The sequence below is a fragment of the Octodon degus genome, unplaced genomic scaffold, assembly GCF_000260255.1.
Source record: "Octodon degus isolate 3935 unplaced genomic scaffold, OctDeg1.0 scaffold00031, whole genome shotgun sequence".
Classification (NCBI taxonomy): domain Eukaryota; kingdom Metazoa; phylum Chordata; class Mammalia; order Rodentia; family Octodontidae; genus Octodon; species Octodon degus.
The window spans coordinates 13,720,890-13,741,959 of NW_004524607.1; the positions used below are offsets into that span (position 1 = coordinate 13,720,890).

Sequence of the window (21,070 nt, forward strand, 5' to 3'; positions counted from 1 at the left end):
TCGATCCCCAGCACCACATGCCAGCCAGACCCGCCCCCTGGTGGGCTGAGCTGGCCACACACACACACACACAATAAATAAATGTAATAAATAAATGTAATAAATAAAAATAAATAAATATTAAAAAAAAAAAAAAGAATTCCAAGGACTTAGAATGAATCTGAGAAGTAAAGATATTTAAGGGATGAAACCCAAAAACAAAGAAGGCCAAGGGAGTGGGGCAGAGGCTCAGTCCAAAGGGGATGTGGACCCTGCTGCACAGGCCCGCAGGGCACCAGACAGCAGGATGCTACAGTGACAAGATGGTGCGAATCTCAGTGCAGGGCAGGAGTTGGGCCATCTTCCAGGTGGCAAGAGAAAGATCCTCAGTGTTGAGTCAAGAGCCTTGATAACCAGTAGCAGATTGTTGCCACCCGGATCCAGGATGGAATAACCAGCGGGGTCAGAAGCCCCTCAAGTCTCCCCTGGTCAGGGCCAGCCTGGCAAGCAGAGCGTGTTAGCTGGCCACTCCGTGAGAAGAGGGGTGCAGTCATCTCAAGATCACTGGACTGGACTTGGTTTTACCTCCAAACCTTCTTGTTATGCCACACTGCTCTCTTTGACATGGTCCTAGAAACTGTGTTGGTCCTGGAAGACTGTGTCGTTTGTGACTGACAAACAGCCTAAGCCTTTGATCTCCTTAGTCATCCATTACCCTAATTAGGTTGCTTCCCCCAGAGAGATGTCAGTCCCTCCCTGCTGGGACTCAGTGGTGTGAAAAGGCCCATGTGTTACTTGGAAGCCACTCACTTTGGTATGGTAAAACAGTACTTTCTTCAGCTTTAAGAAATAGGACCTCCCTTTTGTTAAAAATTTGGGCAGTAAGAGGAAGTATAAAGATGAGAGAAGAAATTACCTGCAAGGCCACCAGAGAATTGCTTTTAATAGTTTGTCACTTTTCATTCTGGTCTTTTCTCAGGATATGCATTTATTTTCTTACATATCTTTTAATTTTAAAAAATCATTTACTTATTTATTTGGTATAAGGTCTCTCTAACAGCTCAGATTCATAATGATCCTTCTGTCTCAGCCACCCCAGTGCTGGGATTACAGGCATGTGGCACCATGCCTGGTTTCGGTGGCTGGCTCAGTGGCATGGAATGAGGTACCAGGGATCAAACATGGGTCCTTGTGCTTGCCAGGCAGAACCTTGCTTGCTGAGCTATCTCCCCAGCCTTCTTACATAATTTAAATTCACCTGTGTACAAAGTTATATACTCTGTTTTTGAGCTTCCTGTATTCCTCATATTGTGTAGATCATTTTAATGTTAGTGAATGGGTGCACATAACTATAATATTCCCTGTGGAGTTTTCCCTGTATCCCTGTATGTATAAATAATTATTATGAAAATGGCTGTCTGTATCTCTGAACAGAAATGTTCAACTTGGGTCCTTTCTGATTACTTCTATAGGACAGCAACCTAAAACTGGGGTTCCTTTATGGTGAGAAGAGAACATTTTAAGAGATGTGTATGTCTCCCATGCATTCAGGTAGATAGCAATCTACCTAGATATTTTTAAAATTTGGAGTGGATCGATGCTTCTGTTTCTATCAGCAGTTCACTGGCTGTTTTAAAAGACTTTAGGTTCTCCTTGAGCCAGGTTTTGGCAAGTTTTTTCCTAGGAATATGTCCATTTTGTCTAAAATTTCATATTAATTGCTACTAAGTTGGTTGTAACATTTGACATGGTATTCTTTTATTATAGCTATTATTTATAGATTCTGTCTTTGTTTCTTGATCACTATTACCCCAAATTTTTTCATGTTATTAACTTTGTCATTTAACTTAATGTTGGCTTTCTTATATTTACATTTTATATGTTTCTTTTCTGTTTAATTTCCAGTTGGTATATTTATCTTCTACTTTGGGCTTAATTTCCTGCTTTTTGTTTAACTTCTGATATTATATTGACATTTATTTTTTTCTCTTTCAATATTTGCTTTTAATTTATGGTTTTGTCTCTTTTTAACATATGCTTCTCTTTTAATACATGCTTTCCCTCTTAATATATGCCACAAGTCTCCAAGTTCTGCTTTAGCTGTATTTTACAAGTACTGATAAATATATAACAACTTCGTTATCACTCAATACCAGTTTTTTCCTAATTAGCAATAGAATTTTTTCTTTGACCTTAGAATATTTACAAATATGTTTCTTAGTTGTAACATTTGGTGATTCTCTACTTTTCCTGTTGTTATCTATTACTGGCTTGATTCCTTTCTTTTTAAGGTAATATGTTCTTTTAATTCTTTTGAAATTTATAAACTTAGTTTATTGCCTGCTATGGTCATCTTTTAAATATTCCACGTGTACTTCACTATTTTTTTTTTACAGATACAAGTCCACTTTATTTTTTAACCAGATTTTATTGGTACATTTTAGATATACATAATGATCATGCTCATCATATAAAATTTATACCTATGTAATATATCTTTTCTCTTCCAGTGAATGTATTTGGTCCCTTTGGCAAAGATAAGTTGACTGAGTGTGTTAGAGTTATTTCTCCATCTTTTAATCTGTTCCATTGATCCTTGGGTCTAGTTTTTTGAGTTTTTGTTTGTTTGTTTTTGTCAGTACCATGTCAGTATCACAATAGCATTGTAGTATAATTTCAAATCAGCCTGCTTGTGCTTTTCTAGGTCTTTTTTGGTTCTAAATGAATTCTAGTATTGTTTTCTCAGTTTCTGTGAGATATGATATGGATTGTATTAAATCTGTGTAGCAGTTTTGGAAGTATAACCATTTTCACTATATAGGTTCTTTCTACCCAAGAACAAGGGATATTTCTTTTATTTTCTGATAACTTCTTCAGTATCCTTTTTCAGAGTACTATAGTTTTCAATGTAGAGGTCTGTTACTTCCTTTATTAGATTGATTTCTAGGTCTTTCTTTTTCTTTCTTGGATACTATTGTAAAAGGCATTGTTTCCCAGAGTTCATCAGTCATTGATTTGTCAACAATGTCTTAGAGTTTTATAATAGTTACACTATTATAAATGGTATTTTTTGACATATTTTTCCCTTTTGTTGCTGGTATTTAAAAGTATTAAGGGCTGGCAAGATAGCTCAGCGGACTAAGTGCCTGCTTTAGTAGGCGCAGGGACCAGGGTTCAATCCCTGGTCCCACACACTGTGCCAGCCCCGCCCCAGGAATGTGCTGAGCAGGTGAAAGAGTCCAGATGTGGTGGCACACTCCTGTAATCCCAGCACTGGGGAGGCTGAAAATAGGAGGAGCACTACAAGTCCAAGCGTAGTGAGACCCTGTACCAAATACATAAAATGAAAAATAAAATAAAATAAAATAAAAAAAATTTTTTTAAAGTAAAAACCTGCAAGCAGGGGCTGGGGGTTCAATCCCCAGGCCTGCCATGCTGGCCCCACCCCCAGGGCGCTCTGAGACGGCAATTGAAACTGGGCATGATGGCACGTGCCTGTAATCCCAGCTTTTGGGCAGCTGTAAACAAATGGATCACTATGAGTCTGATCTAGTAGTGAGACCCTGAACACCCTGTAGACCCTTCCCTAAAATAACAAAAAATAAATAAATAAATTAAAAATAAAAACATTAAATTTATATATTTACCATATCTTGTCACCTTGCTAGATTCACTTAATTCTAATAATTTGTCCTTATATTCCTTTGCATTTTTCGCCTAAACAGTCAGGTCATTTACATGATGATCATGGTTTAATTTTCTTCCTCCCAGCTATTTCCCTCTCACTTCCCTTGCCTGCCAAGGCGGGCCCTCTGTTCAGGTTGAGTGGCAGTGGGCCTCACAGTCACCACACCCTGTGAGAAGGGATCTGCTTGTGTATTTTCTGCAAAATTTTAGAAGTTGCCCCAGTGGTGAATTTGACCGCAGGGGGCTGGGCTGTTTTCCTATCCAGCCACAGTGCCTTCCTCTGGTTAATAGTTAAGAGTGAAATGGATTTAAATAAGGAGATACTTAGGACTTATCCTCAGTATTTACCTCTGTTTTGTACATTTTGGATGATTTTGCAGATTGTTGATTGATGGATCTCCATGACTTTGTTGATTTTTTTTCTTGTTTGTTTTGTTTTTCTTGTTTGTTTTGGGGAGTAAATGCAGGGCCTTTGCACAGCATGACTTTCCCAGCCCTTTTGTATTCTGAGCAGGCTCTGGCTAAGTTGCCCAATTTAGATCTGGCTGGATGCTGTAAACCTTTTGCTTCAGCCTCCCTGCATGCTGAGATTGTACGTATGCAGCACTATAAGTGGCTACTTGACTGAAGAGAGTATTCCAGTGTAAAAGAGACTTGTTGAAGGCAAGTCTGACCTCTGGATTTGCAGCAGCTATTGAGAGTTTACCTTAGCAGCATATTCCCAGTTTTTACAAGGAATCCCTGCAAAAGTGGCCTGATTGCCCAGATTTAGTAGAACTCCCCAGCACAAGAAAGTTGTGGTGCCCACCTGTCTATAGCCAGGGTCCTGTCTCTGAGGCCACCAGCTGGGAGAGGTGTTCAGATGTGCTTCCCAGAGTCAGGGAGGGAAGAGAAAATGACCAGAAGGGAAGCCTGCAGAGTGACTTTATGGAGGAACCTGGTGACGTGCAGGAAGGGAACTGTGTTTTTCTTTCCAGGGCCTTCTGAGCCAGAGCAGAGCAGCACTGGCAGTTCTGGTGACCATTAGCAGCTGTTGTCAAAATTAACATTGATGCCGCCTAGTCCACACAGAGTCTCAGTGAAGGTGACAGGGAATGTAGGAAAGAGTGGTATGGCCCATGGTGTCATCCTGTCCTTCATCTAGGAGTGTCTGTGGATAACCAAGACTGCCAGGTTTGCTGCCCCATGGAGCCACACCCTGGGCAGAGGTGAGGTTAGGGGAAGCATCCAGGACTCCATGGCCATCACTGACTCCCACAGCCATGTTTGACACCTCTGCTTCTTCCATTCCCATGTCAGACATTTCCTCCAAGTCAGCCTATCTTTAGGATGCCTGTGGAGCCATCTCAGGCCTGTCCTGGCTGCACTGCACTGCAGAATCTTGGAGAATTTTTCTGCAAGGTGCATGCATTTGCAAATATCTGGAAACAAGTGGCCCAGCAATAAGGAGGTAACTAAGACACCTTTTCCCTTGCCCTCTGTGGGATAGCTAAGAGTACATTATACGCATGAATGTGTATGCAAGTAGACCCTGTACCAGGACACCCCACAGAACTGTCACTCAAAGAACCCTTCCCAGGTGCACCACAGCGAGGGTGAAACAGCCAAGGTCCCCCAGCTGTGTCCTCAGATGAGATGTGCCTGGTCCCCCAGTACATCCACTGAGCATTTCATTGGGTACAGTGGTACGTGTTGGTGCTCACCTATGTTCTCAGCTACTCAAGAGACTGAGGCCTGAGGATCCCAAATACAGGCCAGCTCAGGCAACTTAGTGAGATCCTGTCTCAAAATAAAACTAAAAAACACTGGGGAAGTAATACAGTGTTAGAATGCTTGCATAGTGCACATGGGATGCTGGTTCAGTCCCTGGGCCTACAAAAAATATAGGAGTAAAAAAAAAAAAAAAAAGGTGTTGTATGCACTTCATTCAAACCAAGAACTAGCCTCTCTGCTTTTAATCCTGTAACTAGGTTGCGGACTTTGTGTCTTTCCTGCCTTTTGCTCAGTCTGCATCCCTTGCTGTGGTGCACCTGGGAAGGGCTCTTTGGGTGACAGTTCTGTGGGGTGTCCTGGTACAGGGTCTACTTGCATGCACATTCATGTGTATAGTATACTCTTAGCTATCCCACAGAGGGCAAGGGAAGATGTCTTAGTTACCTCCTTATTGCTGGGACAAAATACCTGACCATCCATAAGTTAAAGTGGGAGGGTTTTATTTTGGCTCACAGTTTGTAGAGCTTTCAGTCTGTAGTTGGCTGGCTCCAAGGTAAGGCAGAGGGACAGAGCAAAGGAGAAGCAGTTCATGGCAAGGCAGGCCAGAAGTAGGAAATCAGGAGCCTTCTTTTCCCTTTTATCTCACTCAGGCTACAAGCCTGTTGGTTGATACCACCTGCACCCAGTTTGTGTTTTTCCATTAAACAGTGCAGTATCATACCCGTAACAGAAGCAACATCTATGAGCCTATGAGGTTTGGGGAGGACATTTATTTTTTATTTGTTATTTTTTTAAGTGTATTTTAGTATAGGGTCCTACAGGGTCTCTCTACACAGATCAGACTCAGTGATTCTTCTATTTGCATCCTCTCAAGCGCTGGGATTACAGGAGTGTACCACCATGCCCAGTCTCAATAGCCATCTCATTGTGCTCCGGGGGCGGGGCTGGCACAACACATCAGGGATCAAACCCCGGCCACTGTGCCCTGCCTAAGCAGGTGCTTTAGTCCTCTGAGCTATCTGGCCAGCCCTGGGAGGACATTTAAATATAAACCACAACAGAGGAGGAAGAGGGAGGCAAGATCAGGGGGACATCTGTGCTGCCTCTGGCAGGGGTCATACTGGTGTTGCCAGTGGATGATGCTGCCATGGTCCCAAGCAAAGGCCTCTCACCTTCCTTCTCCCACTCACAGGAGCCCACCTAAAACAAGGAAGGGGATGGGAGTAGCCCAGTCATTGCTCCCTCTCATCTGCAGGTAGGTCTTGGAAGAGTCATCTGAAGCAAGTATGGTCTCTGGCTAGAGGAGCCGGCTCGAGCCCACTGTGGGCCTCCCACATGGGACAGCAGTCCCAGAAGGCTTGACATTGGGCCCTCTGTGAGCCCTGGCAATCCAAGAGGAGAGACTGGCCTCTGTGTTCTGCTGTTACCTGGGGCATCATTTGGACTTTTTTTCTCCTTTCCCATGTGGCTCCATGGTAGTGCAGTGAGACTGAGCTGTGGCATGCCACCGGGCAGCGACTGCAGTTGCACCTGCAGGGCATCTGCTGCAGAATCATTCCAAGCCTGGCTTTGCGGCTGGCCGGCTCCTCCTGCAGCCCTGGCCCCCTGCAGACTGCAGATGCGCAGGCAGCTCGGCCTTCTGCAGGGAAGGGCAGAGCTCAGCCAAGGCTCCCTCCGGCTCCAGTAAGGCAGCTCTGCGTGCTGACCTCCTTTTTGGCTTTTACCTGGTTTTGTTTGGAATGGCTGGAGGACAGGACGCCCCAGATGGAGACAAGGCTGCGTGGAGGGCATTCGGCAGAGCATTCAGGGAAGAGAGCACCGGGGTCATCTGGGAACAGTGAATAGTCTCTGGGGCTCCATCCATCTTGCCTGTCAGGCTTCTTGGCAGCAACAGTTTAGAGAGCATTTCCTGCATTTGTGAGCATGAGATTTTAAGTCTTTTATGTGTGTTATTCACCTCTCTGAGTATGTGTGTACATGTGTTTGTGTTTGTGCATCCGAATGTTGTACATGTCCAGTGCAGGGTTTGTGCAGGGCATGTTTCAGTGTGTGCACTGGTGTGTACCCTCTGGCCTGGCAGTATCCAGGGTGGTCTTGGGGAAGTGGCAGATGTGCTGTCACAGAGGCTGACCAGCGCAGTGACTTGGCAAATTGACTGGGCCTTCCTTTTTAAAGTGAAGGGAGGACAGTGACCGATTGGCTCCATCTCACCTAGTCAGAGCACCACTGTCCTGGGGAATCTAGCCTGACACACACTGGGGGACCACTCAGATAGATGGACAGGGTCTTGGGTGGCATGGTGATCTGGCGGGGGCTGATGCTATGGTGGGGAGAGTATTTGATATGTTTGATGCCCAGGGCCATGGTGCAAGCTAAGGTATGTCATTGGGCTCCTGTAGGGCAGGTGTGGTTTCATCTGAGCCACAGGATGTGACATTTGGGCTGCCTACTCTGTGACTGCCCTGGCAAAATCTTTTCTGGAGATGCCTCAGCAGTTCTAAGGTTCTGCCTCCCCCTTCAAAGGGCATGACCAGGGGACAGAGCCTTTGTCCTCTAGATTTGCTTTGACAGCAACAACAGGTGTCAGAAGTGGCTTAATGAGATTCAAATCCAACAGGACCCAGCCAGTGGCCATAGTCAGACCTCTGGCCCTGTACCTGTATTGATCCTGTTTCAGGGATAAACGCCCAGGCCCGGAGGCTGCAGCGGATCCGTGCCAAGGGAACCCCGGGCCTGGCCCCAGGAGCTGCCTGCAGCTCCCCTCCACCCGGACTGCGTCGCACAGTCAGCGAGACCAGCCTGAGCCCATCCACCGGCCTGCCCGAAGCTGCCCAGGGTCCTGAAGAACCTGTCCGGGACACCATGCGCTGCTCCCTGTTCCAAGCCCCACACCTGCTGCTCCTGCAGGGCTACAGCCAGCAACACGTGAGCTGCCCCAGGGCCCAGAACATGACCTATTGGGCCCCTGACTGGGAGAAGGAGGTGGAGGTGAGGCGAGCTGGGGCAGCAGGAGAGGGGCACTGACGTGGGCCCCAGGGCCTGTGGAGAGCTCTTGAACTCTCTCCATACTGCTCTGGCTTCTGGGAATGGTGTGTGCAGGTTCCCAGAGCAGGGGATGGGCTGGCCTATTCCCTGTCCTAGTAATGGTGAGTGCTAAATCACAACTTTGTGCTGAAATTTTTCTGGGTAAGGCTTCACTGTCCCCACCAGCCAGAGCCACTTCTTGCCATTCTCTCTGGGCTCAAGCTGGCTTAGCCACCTCCTGCTGTGTGGCCGTGCTGCTTGTCACTTGCTCTCCAACTTCGTCCCCTTGTCCCTTCATCCTATCCCACCCTGCTGGGTTAGTGCCTTCCTATAGCTACTGGGCTGCAGCCTCAGGAGACACCTGTGGCAGCTGTGTGGTGAAGATGCCCGCACAGGCTGTGTGGGTGACCTTAGAGCCTGCCAAGGGCGGGCACAGGCGGAGGCAGCCAGGGTGGGTTTGTGCTGCTGCTGGCCTCAGCCTGCAGTCCCAACTGCAGAGTCTGGGACACCCATTCTATCCTGTTCTCACCTGTGGTATCACAGAGGTGGCACCCCTGCTGAGTTGTGCTTTTGCTTTTAGGACAGCCTAGTGTACATGCTCAATCGGGAGCGGCACACAGTGGGCCAGCGCACACCCTCCAGCAAGCCAAGCATCAGCCTGGCAGCCCCTGACATCCTGCCCTTGCACTGCACCATCCGCCGGTGCCCAGCCCCAGATGGCAGCCCTAAAGCATCCAGGCTGGTGCTGGAGCCCATTGCTGGGGCACCCGTGGCTGTCAACTTCTCCACAGTGAGCCGAGGTGCTGTGGTGCTGCGACATGGTGACCTGCTTTCTCTGGGCCTCTACTACCTGCTGCTCTTCAAGGACCCTGCACAGGCCCAGGTGCTGCCTGCTGGGGCCCTGGCCCACCTGCGGCCACCACAGAGCTGCAAGACATGTGGTGCTGCGCTGAGGGCCCACGGTGGTGCCGCCTGCTCACTGGCTGCTTGGCCTAGACAGCGGCGGCTGCTCCTGGAGTTTGAGCCTGAAGTGGAGGATGCACTGCTGCAGAGGATCATGACGCTGATCGAGCCAGGGGGCGATGACTACAAGCTGACACCCGCTTTCCTTCTCTGCCTCTGCATCCAGCACTCGGCCACACACTTTGAGCCCGGCACCTTTGGACGGCTGCTGCTCAAGATTGCCAGGAAGATCCGTGACACAGTCTGGGTGAGTGACACAGCTGGGGTGGCCTGGGCAGCAGTCCACCAGCTAAATTTGCTTGACCTGGGCATAAGGCCCACCACCAGTGGTTCCGCCTCCCAGCTGACAACAGTAGTAGTTTGACGTTACAGGCCACCTTCAGAGAGGTCTGGCCCTTTAGGATCCCCTGTCACTTTTGCACTCTGGCTTGCATCCCTTCCCCAGGTCCAGCCCAGCCTGATGCCTCCACATGCCCCAGTGAGGTGTCCTGGAGCCTGGGCATTTTAGGGAGCTCTCACTGGTCTTTTATAGGCATGGCACCTCGTACTTTCTGTCTAGCAAGCTGTCATCACTGTCGACCTTTATCAGCTGGTGGTTGAGGGTGATGGGATGGGTGGCTTTGTATCTGGCTGAGGTCTCCTCCCTGGAGGACCTCTCTGGGGTGGTACAGGGCAGTGAACAGTACCCACTCATGAGAGGCTCCCTCTTCTCCAGATACACACAGATGTCCCTGGCTTTGCCCTGGAAGGAGTTACTTGGCATTGCCATGTGGTTGGGCGGGGTGAGTGCTGGAGCAGGTAGCCCAGGGAACCCTGGCCTCAGCCTCCCAGCTAGCTCTGGTCCTCTTAGGATCTGAACTCCCAGGGACCCCAAGGATGGCTTGTCATTAACGGCTCAGGATTGTTCAGAGACTTTTGCTGATTTTGGTTGTACTTATCCTGGGCATGGAAGACCTGTATAGAAACCAAGTCAATTTCTTATATTAAATCTATGTTAAAAATGTTTGAAACTTTTAAAAAACAAAAGCCAGACAGGCTGTCCCACCCAAAGGTTTGTGTGGGTGATCCTTATGCAGTAGTGGTATTTAAGCCACATTTTCTGGTGTTCCTGGGTTGGTACTTGATATGGGGCCTCCTACAGTATGGCCCCTGTGGTATAGTCACTTGTGTGCGGCTGGAAAGTCTACAGCATGGGAACTGTCTGCTTCCTGGCTGCTGTTAACAAGAGTTACTCGATGGTTAAGTTGTGAAATTCCACATCATGACCATTTCCTGGGTGTGTTCTGTGCCTGGTCCCTACTAATGAACCAGATGCTCTTTGGTCTAGTTAATTCTCCCAGCCACCCTGATGGGGGGGTGATCCACGCCTCAAGTCACAGCCAGGAAACTGAGGCCAGGAGGGCACAAGTCACTTGCCCAGGGTTGGTGTAGCAGACAGAGGAGCAGGTTTCATCTGGTTCTAAGTAGTGCCCACCAGCATCACTGTGATCCCGTCTGCTACCACTGCGCAGCAGGGCCCATGACTCGTGCCACAAGCTGGGAACTGAAGCTGCCCCATAGGAGCTGCTTATTCAAGCCCTCGAGTTTGTTCAGGTCTCCTTGTGCCCCCAAGTGCTGCCCCCAGGGTCCCCTGTGAAGTTCACTTGCTCCCTTTTACTTCCTGAGCATGGACAGCTCTTACTCCCACTCCTGGGTCTCTCCGTGTCTGTCCAGGAGACAGGATGATACGCACAGCGTCTTTCGGCAACAGGGCCGGAGAAGAGCAGCTGCTCGGGTTCCATTCTGCAGATTCTGATGTGCCAGGAAAGCAAGCCCTGTTTCTTGGTTAAGGGTACAGCACAGAAAATGTTGGCTAAGCCAGAGTGCCTGTTGAGAAATTTAAATAGATTTATAAATAGCCAAACCTGTATACACCTGCTTGTTATTTCTGTGGCTGGTGTTTAAATGTGTAAGTATTAAGTGTAACACTGGAGAGTGATAGTAGCCTGTTCTTCCTAGTGTTTGGGAAATGTTTGTCCTGTCCCTGGAGTTTTTAATGGTTGGTTGTTCCGTGAGCCAGAAGGCCGTGTGCTGCTTCTATTGGAGGAAATGCTCAGGTCACAGTCAGAAGTGGGCAGGAAGACGTCTGAGTCCCTGGAAAATGTACTTTCCAACATGGCTAATGATAAATAGCACAGTACAGCAGAGCTGAGTGAGCAGTGAGCTGCTGCTCCTCCTCCTGCTCCTCCTCCTCCTCCTCCTCCTCTTCCTCCTCTTCTCCTCCTCCTCTTCCTCCTCCTCCTCCTCCCCTCCTCCTCCTCCTCTTCCTCCTCCTCCTCTTCTTCTTCCAACCACCCTCTTTTTTTTTGGTCTGTTTGAGAGAGGGCCTTGCTATGAGGTTCAGGCTGGCCTTGAGCTTGTTTTGTAGCCCAGGCTGGTCTTGGACTTGCAGTGATCCTCCTGCCTCACCCTCCTGCGTGCTGGGATTGCAAGTGTGTGTCACCACACCAGGTTGCTTTTCTCACAGAGATAGAATAAAATGTGTATCTGAATGGATCCTGTGTATATCCTTCCTTTTTTTCTCATATTTTCCCCCTTATAATTGTAGGAGAAAACCAAAGAACTAGCAGAGAAGCAGGCCCAACTGTAAGTATGATTGGGTTATTGTTCCATCTCACTTGAATTTCAACTTCCCAGGGAGCCCAATCTCCAGAGGCCTCTAGCCACCTTAGGATCACCTTAGGCCCTCAGCCTCAGCCCTGTGCTGCTCTAAGTCCACTTCCCTCCTCTCCAAGTTCTGGGTGGGAAATTTCCCTAGTGGAGCATCCCTAGGACCATGTGGGCAAGGTTGTTGGGAAGCCTCCGGGCCCCCCTACCCGGTGGCTGGGTGAAGTGGCCTGTTCCCTGCCCCCAGGGAAGTGCTGGCCTGGATTCTAGGGCAGAGTATCACCCTTGCCAGTGCCTGGCAAATGTGTTTTCTATCCTTCCTGGAAAGGCCCTTTCCACCCTCCACTGCCATGGCTGTCTGGAGTATCTAGCAGATATGCCCACTGTGCACACCAAGGGAATTGCTCTTCCTGGCTTGTAAGGACAGCAGTGAAAGTGTTCACACTGGGGACAAATAATGCGGGAGGCTGTGAGCTGCACGCACCTGCTTTTGCAGTGTCCTGGAACATAACAGCCTGGTGAAAATTCCTCACAAAAGCCTGTCCCATGATTCTTTGCACACACACGAACCTGGGTTCTCAGTGAAGCTGCCCATCTATCTAAAAGCCACATGTACAGGTGACACTGAAGGCTGGTGAAGGTGGCTGCTGGGGAAAGAGCGAGGAAGGGCTCTGTGGTGCACATGTGCTTGCTTCCCATGCCAGAGTCACTGTGCCCTGCCAAAGTAGGCTTGCAGGACCCTCCGAGAGGAGGCCTCAGGCAAGCACTGGGCTGGGGCATGCTATCCTCATCATTGATCAGATGGACTCCAGCTTGGGACATCTCTTACTTACAGATCTCTCACAGCCGCCATTGGTGTCAGGAGCTGGGGTGATACCTGAATAGTAACAGGCTCTGGGGTCCCAGGCTGCCTGGGGGACAGGACAGGAATAGAACAGGACTTCGCAGAAGCCAGCTCCAGAGGCAGCACTGGTGCGAAAGGATATTGACAAAGGACAATAGCAGGTGGGGGGGAGCCAGGCCACAGGCACAAGGTGGCACCTACATCCCACAGTTTCTGTGTAAAGGGACTTGGTAAGAGTTGAGACAGGACCCAGTGTGGCTGTGGGGCCTCTCAAAGGACGCTGTCCCTGCTCTGTGCCAGGACAGCCCTAGTTCTGGGCCTGAGGAGGCACACAGTGGTGGGAGCATCTCCAGCTCTCCTCCTGCTCCCAGAAGTACAGGTGTGTGAAATGGGACCTTCCATCCTGGCACCTGTGCAGGTCAGCCTGCGCTGGACCCTGCTTTCCCCAACAGGAAGAACCAGGCCTTCCCTTCAGCAGCTGCCTGCTTTTGCTGTGTTTTCAGTCATTTGTTATTAGGGCTGAAACACATTCTGGTTCCCAGCCCTGATTCAGGTTCACAGGATTGAGTTTTTTTCCTTTTCCTTTTTAAAATAACAAGTCACGTCCAAAACAGAGCTGCACAGAACGTACCAGTCACCAGGAATCCGCACATGGGCTCATCGTCCTCGCATTTTGCCATATTCACTTTAGACTTCTGTGTCTGTTTCTTTTTAATCACATGCATGCAGATGACGGTGGAATTTCCCTTAATTCTCTGCATCTGGGGTTATCATATTTTCCCTGACTTTCGCTGGGAGTCCTGTGCTTCTGTGTGAAGCCCATGGTGACTGTTGACTTCTCTGCATGGAAAGCTGTGATCTGCTGATGGGGTGGGGGGTTAGCAGATGAAAGTCCCCCTGTCTGTTGTGTACACCATGGGGTGGGGTACAGTGTGGAATGACCAACTCGGATTGGTATCTTGTGCAGATAACACTTAACACCCTTCTCTCTGTCGTTTCTAGGCCTACATTAGGGTTGCTGTCAACCAGAGGCAGGGCCTCCTACAATAGACCTCTTGACCCCTTTCCCTGCTCCAGCCCTGGTTCCACCATTCTACCCCCAGCTCTAGGGGATCAGCCTCTTAGCCTGCACATCCAAGTGAGGTCTTTCAGCCCCTCACTTAGTATTCACCTGACGGAACCTCCTCTGGGCTCATTGACCATGTGGAGGGCAGACCTTTGTCCTCTGTGTAGCTGACTGCTGTCACATGTGTGCTGCATGTTCTTTATCTGTCCATTCACTGCTGGGTACCTGGGTTGGCTCCATGTCTTGGTTGTTAATAGTGCTGCATGAACTTGGCAGGACTGTCGCTCTGCTCTCATTCTGATAGTGTTTTCTGCAGGTGTATCCAGGAGTGGGACTGCCACATCCTACAGCAGCTCTGCGGTCTCTTCTCCCATGCTGGGGCTTTACACTGAGCTGTATCCCCAGCCCTTTCTTATTTTTTAATGTTGAGACAGGGTCTCACTAAATTGCAAAGGTGTCAGGCAAGGCTTGAACTGGTGATAGTCCTGGTGAGCCTTCCAGAGTGCTGGGATCACAGGCTGTGCTACCATGCCTGCTGCTCTGGGTGTAGTTGTTGAGACACTTCCACAGTTTCCCACGTGGCTGTGCTCCTTTGTGTCCTCAGGCCCAGTCCCAGGGCTTCCTTTTTGCAGTGCCTGTGTCTCCTGTGGTTTTGAGAAGCACCTTCCCCATAGGCACAAGGTGACACCCCCTCGTAGCTTTGAATAATTTGTTTTCATTAGGCGCATCCCATGGGAATTCACAGGTGAAATCAGTCTGTGAGTCTGTGAGTCTGTGAGGTATGATCAAAGGCATGGTGAATATTTCAAATACTTTTTAGTGTATTAACACTAAAGACACATTGACAGTATTGTAATTCCCTTCAGAACCCTCCCCCCACTTTGATCCCATCTATCCCATTGTTCTGGTTGTTTTCTACAGCAGTTCTGGGAGTCTCTAGTTGTGCTGTCCTGGCTACTTTCTTGTCCTGAGTCGATTCAGAACATTTCCTTTTTTAGGGCATTATGGCTTCAGGGAAGGGCCAGAAGTCACGTGGTGCAAGATCCATGAACAAAGTGGCTGAGGATTCTCTGTCATGGTTTCTTGAGCTGCCTTTCCTTTGGATGATGCTCGGGCGGAAGCAGACACCAAATGTTTGATCCCGCCCTGTAAAGACATTCTGATTGGGCCGGGGAGATGGCTCAGTAGAAGAAGCGCTTGTCTGAGTTCAATCCCCGGGTCTGAAAAAAAAAAAAAAAAAATTCTGAAAGAGGATGTCTAGTGCTATTCAGAAAGTGGCAAGGACAATGGGATAAACATGTTCAAAGGGCATTTTGAGGCTAATTCATGGCAGTATATCTTTCTATTACAGTGAGTATTTATTTATTTGTTTTGTCTTTTTTTTTAAAGATTTATTTTTTTTTAATTTTATTTATTTATTTATTTATTTATTTATTTATTTATTTTTTTTTTGGCGGAACCGGGGATTGAACTCAGATCCTTGCGTTTGCCAGTCAAGCGCTTATCCTACTGAGCCATCTCCCCGGCCCCGCCAGGCCCCCAAATTTTATTTATTTATTTATGTGTGTGTGTGTGTGTGTGTGTGTGTGTGGTCAGCTCAGCCCACCAGGGGCGGGGTTGGCTGGCATGTGGTGCTGGGGGATTGAACCACGGTCCCTGTGCTTTGCTAAGCTTGTTCTAAGTAGGTGCTTTAGACCACTGAGCCATCTCACCAGACCATGTTTTGTCTTTTTGAGACAGGGTCTTGCTATCAGTTCAAGCTGACCTTGAATTGACTTTGTAGCCCAGTCTGGCCTTGAACTCACAGCGGCCCTCTTCTCTCAGCTTCTGAAATACTGGGATTGCAGGCGTGCACTGCCATACCCAGGTGGAACCAATTCTTTAATGGTTGATTTACTTTTCCATTTTTTCTTTGTAACTTTTATTTCTCTGCAAAATATGTTTTCCAAGTTGAGATAAAATTGTTATTTTTTTTTATAGTTTTTCACCTCAATATATTTGTAGTTCTATTTCATTTAATGTGTTTCTATCTTTTTTTCTGCCATCTCTGAGTTCCCTTCCTAAGGATTGGAATATTAGCTGTTTTTCGGAACCCATTTCATGTCTTTTTCTAGTATTTTAGTTTCTATTCCCAGTAGTTTCTTTATTCTCTTATTTTTGTACAGATTTAGTTATAATTTCTTCTTGGATTCATAAACCGTTTTTGAAAGTTTTTTAACTTCTAAATGCATTAGGGGCCAGGGAGATAGCTCAGTAGAATAAGCACTTGCCTGGCAAGCGCAAGGTCCTGAGTGCAATCCCCAGTACTGCAGTAAATAAATAAATAAATAAATCCATGTGGTTTCTGCAGCCATGTTTTTACTTTTCATTTTGTTACATTTTGATGGGAAGACATGCTTTGTAAGATGCAAGAGTCTTGTTAGGACTCCTTTTCTGTCGAGTTTGTGATGAATTTTGTGAGCATTCTATTTGTACTTCAAAGAATACTTAGTTTATTTTTTGTCTAGAGCTCAAGGTATGTTTATGAGGTTAAGGTTATTATTTATTTAACACCATTAACTTTGGGGGGTTCTCTTTAAGCTCCCCTTTGGAGAAAACGATAACATGTCCCTTATTATTTGTGGATTTGTAAGTTTCTTTTAAAATTTCATCCACTTTGTTTTATTTTTTGTCAGTGCTTTGCAGCAAGGCTTATACAGCTTTAAGAGTGTCCTTTTAAAGTTGTGTCCCTTTTTCCTATACTTTTTACTGCCCTGCCCCTCTTTCCCTCATGTTAATACTCCTTCCCTTCACTTATTTTCTATTTGCCTGGCAATTCTTTTCATAAAGCCTTCACTTTCAACCTTTTTATGTCCTTTTATTTTTTGAAAGCAATTGTTTATCTAGCTTGCTTGTCTTTGTTAATGGAAAAGTTTGGTCCATTTGTTTTGATTGTAGTTACTGGTGTATTGGAATCTTCGCTGTCTGTGTTGTGCTTCTGTCTCCCATACCCGTTGCCTGTGTCGTCCATGGTTTCCCCTTGAACTGGGTTTTAGGAACGTCCCCTGTGGATTCAGGGTTGTTCTTAAGATACTGACCTCCCTTCTTGCAGCGCACTGGATCCGAGCGTGCTCAGCCCCACCCCGCCCTGGCCTTTGCTTTAGTGCCGTGTTCCTATACGAGCTGCGCCTGTTTTGCTGTCCCTTCTTCCCCACACCATTTTTTACTTTTGATTGAGTCTATAATCTGCGTCTCTTCTTGCTTCCCCAGGTGCTTTTGCGCCCCAGTGCCATTTTCTTGTCATTATTTTCTAGTCTCTGTTAGGGGCGGAGGGGAAGGGAGTCCCCCTGGGTCTGTTGATGCAGCTCTCTGTGGTCGCCTCTTGGCTTTTTCCTTGAAGATGTGTTTCCATTATTCTTAGCATCTTACCTTGCTGAGAAGCCTCAGTGTGTCTGTCCTTGTGCAATTAGTGTCTTTTTCTCTCTTTTGTGAGCTCCAGTCTTTCGTGTTCTGCATGTCCCCTGCAGTGTTTCCGGGTGGCTTCCTGGGGTGGGAACCACACTGTCTTCACAGCCTCTCACTGGACCGCTCTGTTCCCGCCTTCTCAGGGGGTGCTTCACACTGCCTTGCTGCTCTCACTTATTTTATGTCTGCAGCATCCTCTTGAGATTTCTCCTGGCTGCTCAGCTCACTAATTTTCCCCTTGGCCATAAACCGCAGCTTTAAATTTTGGTAATTTTGCTGTTTACCTATTTAAATGTTTATTATTATTTATTGGTACAGGGTCTCACTACGCAGCTCAGACTTGTAGTGATCCTCCTGTCTTAGTCCCCCCAGTACTGGATTACAGGTGTGCACCACCACGCCGGGTTTCTGGGCCAGTACAGCACGCCTGGGGTTCTAGGGCTGGCTCAGCATGTGGTACTGGGGATTGAACGCTTGCCAGGCAGGCGCTTAGACCACCGAACTATCTCCCTGCCCAGCAGTTTTGCTTTGTAAAAGTCTAGAGTTTCCCTGGATGTGGTGGCCCATGCCTGTAATCCCAGCACTCGAGAGGCTGAGGCAGGAGGATCATTGTGAATTTGAGACAAACCTGGGTAACCTGGGGTACAAAATGAGTTCAAGACCAACCTGAACTTTATATAGTGAGACCCTTCTAAAGAAGAATCTGGGAGGGCCAGCCAAATAGCTCAGCAGATTAAAGCACCTGCAAGCAGGTGCAGGGGCCAGGATTCAATCCCCAGGCTTGCTGTGCTGGTCCAGCACAGGGGCACGCTGAGGCTGGGCGTGGTGGCGCGCACCTGTAATCCAGCTCTCTTGGGAGGCTGTAAACAGGCGGATTACTATGAGTCCGATCTGGTAGTGAGACCCTGAATACTCTGTAGACCCTTCCCTAAAATAAAATTTAAAAAAAGAAAGAGAAAGAATCTGGGTTTTCTCTTTGGTTTCTTTTAATTTAACCAGTTCTTTCTTCTTTTTAAGTAATTGGGGGTTTTTTCAATCATGTTTTACATCTTTTATCTTTTCAGTTTTTTTAAAAGAGAAAAAAAACCCAAATTTCAAAACAAGATGATAGAGTAACAGTGGTTAATATATTGCCTGTTGGCTTTAAGTTAGCTACTCAGAGTACAAGATGGCAGGGTTTCATTGTCCAGACAGTACTAACACAACTCTTTCTTTTCAGTGAACTAAGAGAAATTTGAACTATGATGGCTGAGTGGCCTCATGTCTTGTCTCTTCATGGCTTTAGTGTTTGGGGTGACAGTTCTGTGCCACGTCTCTGCACCCCCATGGGGTGGTTGCCACATATGTGGCTGTCTGCAGTGACCAGCCATGTGCTGGGGCATGTGGGAGTGCTTTGATTGCTGTCCTGCCGCTCCGAGCCTGGGCCTGGCTTCTGGGGCCTGCTCCTTGCCCTTGCTCTGTGAGGTTCCCTGTGGCCGGCAGACCAAGGCTCAGTGTGCCTGCAGGTGGCTTTGGCTGTCTCTCTCCTATACATCCAGTGGGTAAGCAGGAGGCCCTGTGGCCTCAAAGAACCCATGAGTAAAGATGCTGGGCTTCATGGCACCTTGGGTCCAAGTGGACTCAACTCACTCAAGGCCACACATTATGTTGTTTCCTTGCAGATGCCGCTATCCGCCTTCCCAGAGCACAGAACCTTCAACTGGAGGGCAGAGGCTGTTGGCAGTACTTGGTTCTGGTGTTTCCAGCCTGGGGATTCAGAGACAGCTTGAAGCTTGAGGGTCAGCAGTCCCTTGTGAGCTGCCTTTCTGTTTCCCCACATGATGCCTTCCTGCCTCTTTTGGGCTTCAGGGCTGCTCTCCCTGTCCCGGTCCCCAGCGGCACCCAGTAGTTAATGTTCAGTATTCCAGAAAAGTGGCGAATATTCAAAAAATGTTTTGGGTGACATGGGGGATTGAATACATAGCCTCTGAACTGAGCTACAGCCCAGCTTTTTAAATTTTTCATTTCTTTTGAAGCAGGTCTGGCTAAGTTGCTATAGGGCTGGGATTACAGGTGTGCACTGTCATGCTCTGTTTGTATAATAAATCCTGTGTGTACACACAGAGATTTATAATCCTTTATCCCAAGCCTTTAGATTGGATGTGTTGGGCTTTAGAATATTCTGGAATTCAGGAAGATTACACAGTGGGCTTGCTGGGTACCACATAACAGCCACAACCAGACAGTAGCCTGCACATAGGATAGGAATCCTGAAGACCAGATGGCTCACGGAGGTCTCAGGACTGGCGTCCCAGTGAGATTGCTCCACATGACGGATGCAGGCTCTGTGCCATGGGTTGTGCCCTGACACGGTGTGTCCACCCAGCCTGCCTAGCAGGCATGTTCCCTTTGCCCCTGTAGATGCCTGCGTCTTCTGCTTCAGGAAGGAGAAAGCAACACTCGCTGTGTTGAGTGGCCGTGTTGCCCACTGCTTGCTGTCACCTCCATTCTGGGCCTTGTGTTGCGTTGCTACCTTTGTTCTCTGTGTGCCTTTTCCCCAAACTCTGCAGCCTGGTGTCCTCCACCCCCTACCCATTAAGCCTGACACCTAGAGTCTTGAGGGAGGACCCAGAAAGTCTGTTCTTCTTGGCCATGTCCTGATAAGGCCACTGGGTGGGGGGGACATTATCCTCCTCTGTCTGGTATTCCTGAGCTACTCCTATCTGTCTTCTGTCCCTGTCCTTGCCCTGTGTCTCTCCAAGCTATGCCTGGCCTCTGTCTCTTCTCTGCCCTCTTTCCATGTCTCCAGGAGGCCCCTGTTCACTCTGTCCCTCTGCCTTTGCACCATCCAGCCTGCCTCTCCTGCAGGTGAGCACCGCCACACTTTCCTGTTCCTCACGTGGTCCTCTGACAGGACCATGGCAGGACCCTGTGCTTGTTGTGAAGAAGCAAGTGGCACACAGACACTGGGGTAGAAAACCCCACTCCTGCCGCCCTCAGACCCCAGGCTCTGCTGACACCGTTCTGCCCTGGTAATCTTTCCCGCACTCGTTTTTCCCTCCCCCTCTCCCCTGCTCAGTTGCATCGGACCAGCTCTGCGCCTTCGTGGGTTCCTTTCCCTCTAGGCCTGCTTTTGCCCCTTGCCCCTGATGGGCCTGGGTGGGGTGGGCTGAGTTTCCTGGCGTCCACCCAGGGGCCCCTGGCGCATGGCCGGCTGGCAGCTGTCATGTGCTGGATGCTGACCCTACTTGGTTTAACACTGAGCTCCAGGTGGCAGTGCCTGGTGGTTTATTTTCCAGTTGAAGCCTCTGTATGCCTTTGAGTTCAGGATGAAATTGAGAAGGGTGATAAATATTGGAAACTAAGTGGAGTTGGCTCTGAAGAGCCAAATTAATCCTTTCCTGACAACACACAGCTCCATGCCTGCTGCATGTGTGCTTTGCACTCGCATGTAATCCAGACTATTGGGAAGGACTTGGAAAGAGCATGGCAGCCTCAGTCTCCACAGCCTGCGTAGCTGCAGCAAAGACAGTCTTAAGCTGGCTTCTCTCTGCTGGGGACCAGGACAGAGAAGGTCAGCATTGTTTTTGGACAAAAGTGACATTACGTCAGAGTGGACAGGTGACACCTCTGGTCCCAGGAGAATCTGGGACAGAGGGAGAAAGTCAAAACTCTGGCCCTTCTCTCATCACTTACAAACCAGCCGCACAGTCCTAGTGATGTGC

General features: G+C 48.2%; 1 protein-coding gene across 5 annotated transcripts in view; it reads left to right on the forward strand.

Moving 5' to 3' along the window:
* Radil (Rap associating with DIL domain) overlaps positions 1-21,070 on the forward strand; it is a 61,089-nt gene that overhangs the window by 26,694 nt on the left and 13,325 nt on the right. For 3 of the 5 annotated variants that reach the window (XM_023713509.1, XM_023713506.1, XM_023713508.1), the window contains 3 exons: positions 8,057-8,367; positions 8,984-9,613; positions 11,954-11,991. In XM_023713509.1, coding sequence (XP_023569277.1) covers positions 8,057-8,367; positions 8,984-9,613; positions 11,954-11,991 — 979 coding nt within the window. The remainder of the gene's footprint in view (positions 1-8,056; positions 8,368-8,983; positions 9,614-11,953; positions 11,992-21,070) is intronic. The other 2 variants (XM_023713510.1, XM_023713507.1) reach the window with 1 other exon arrangement.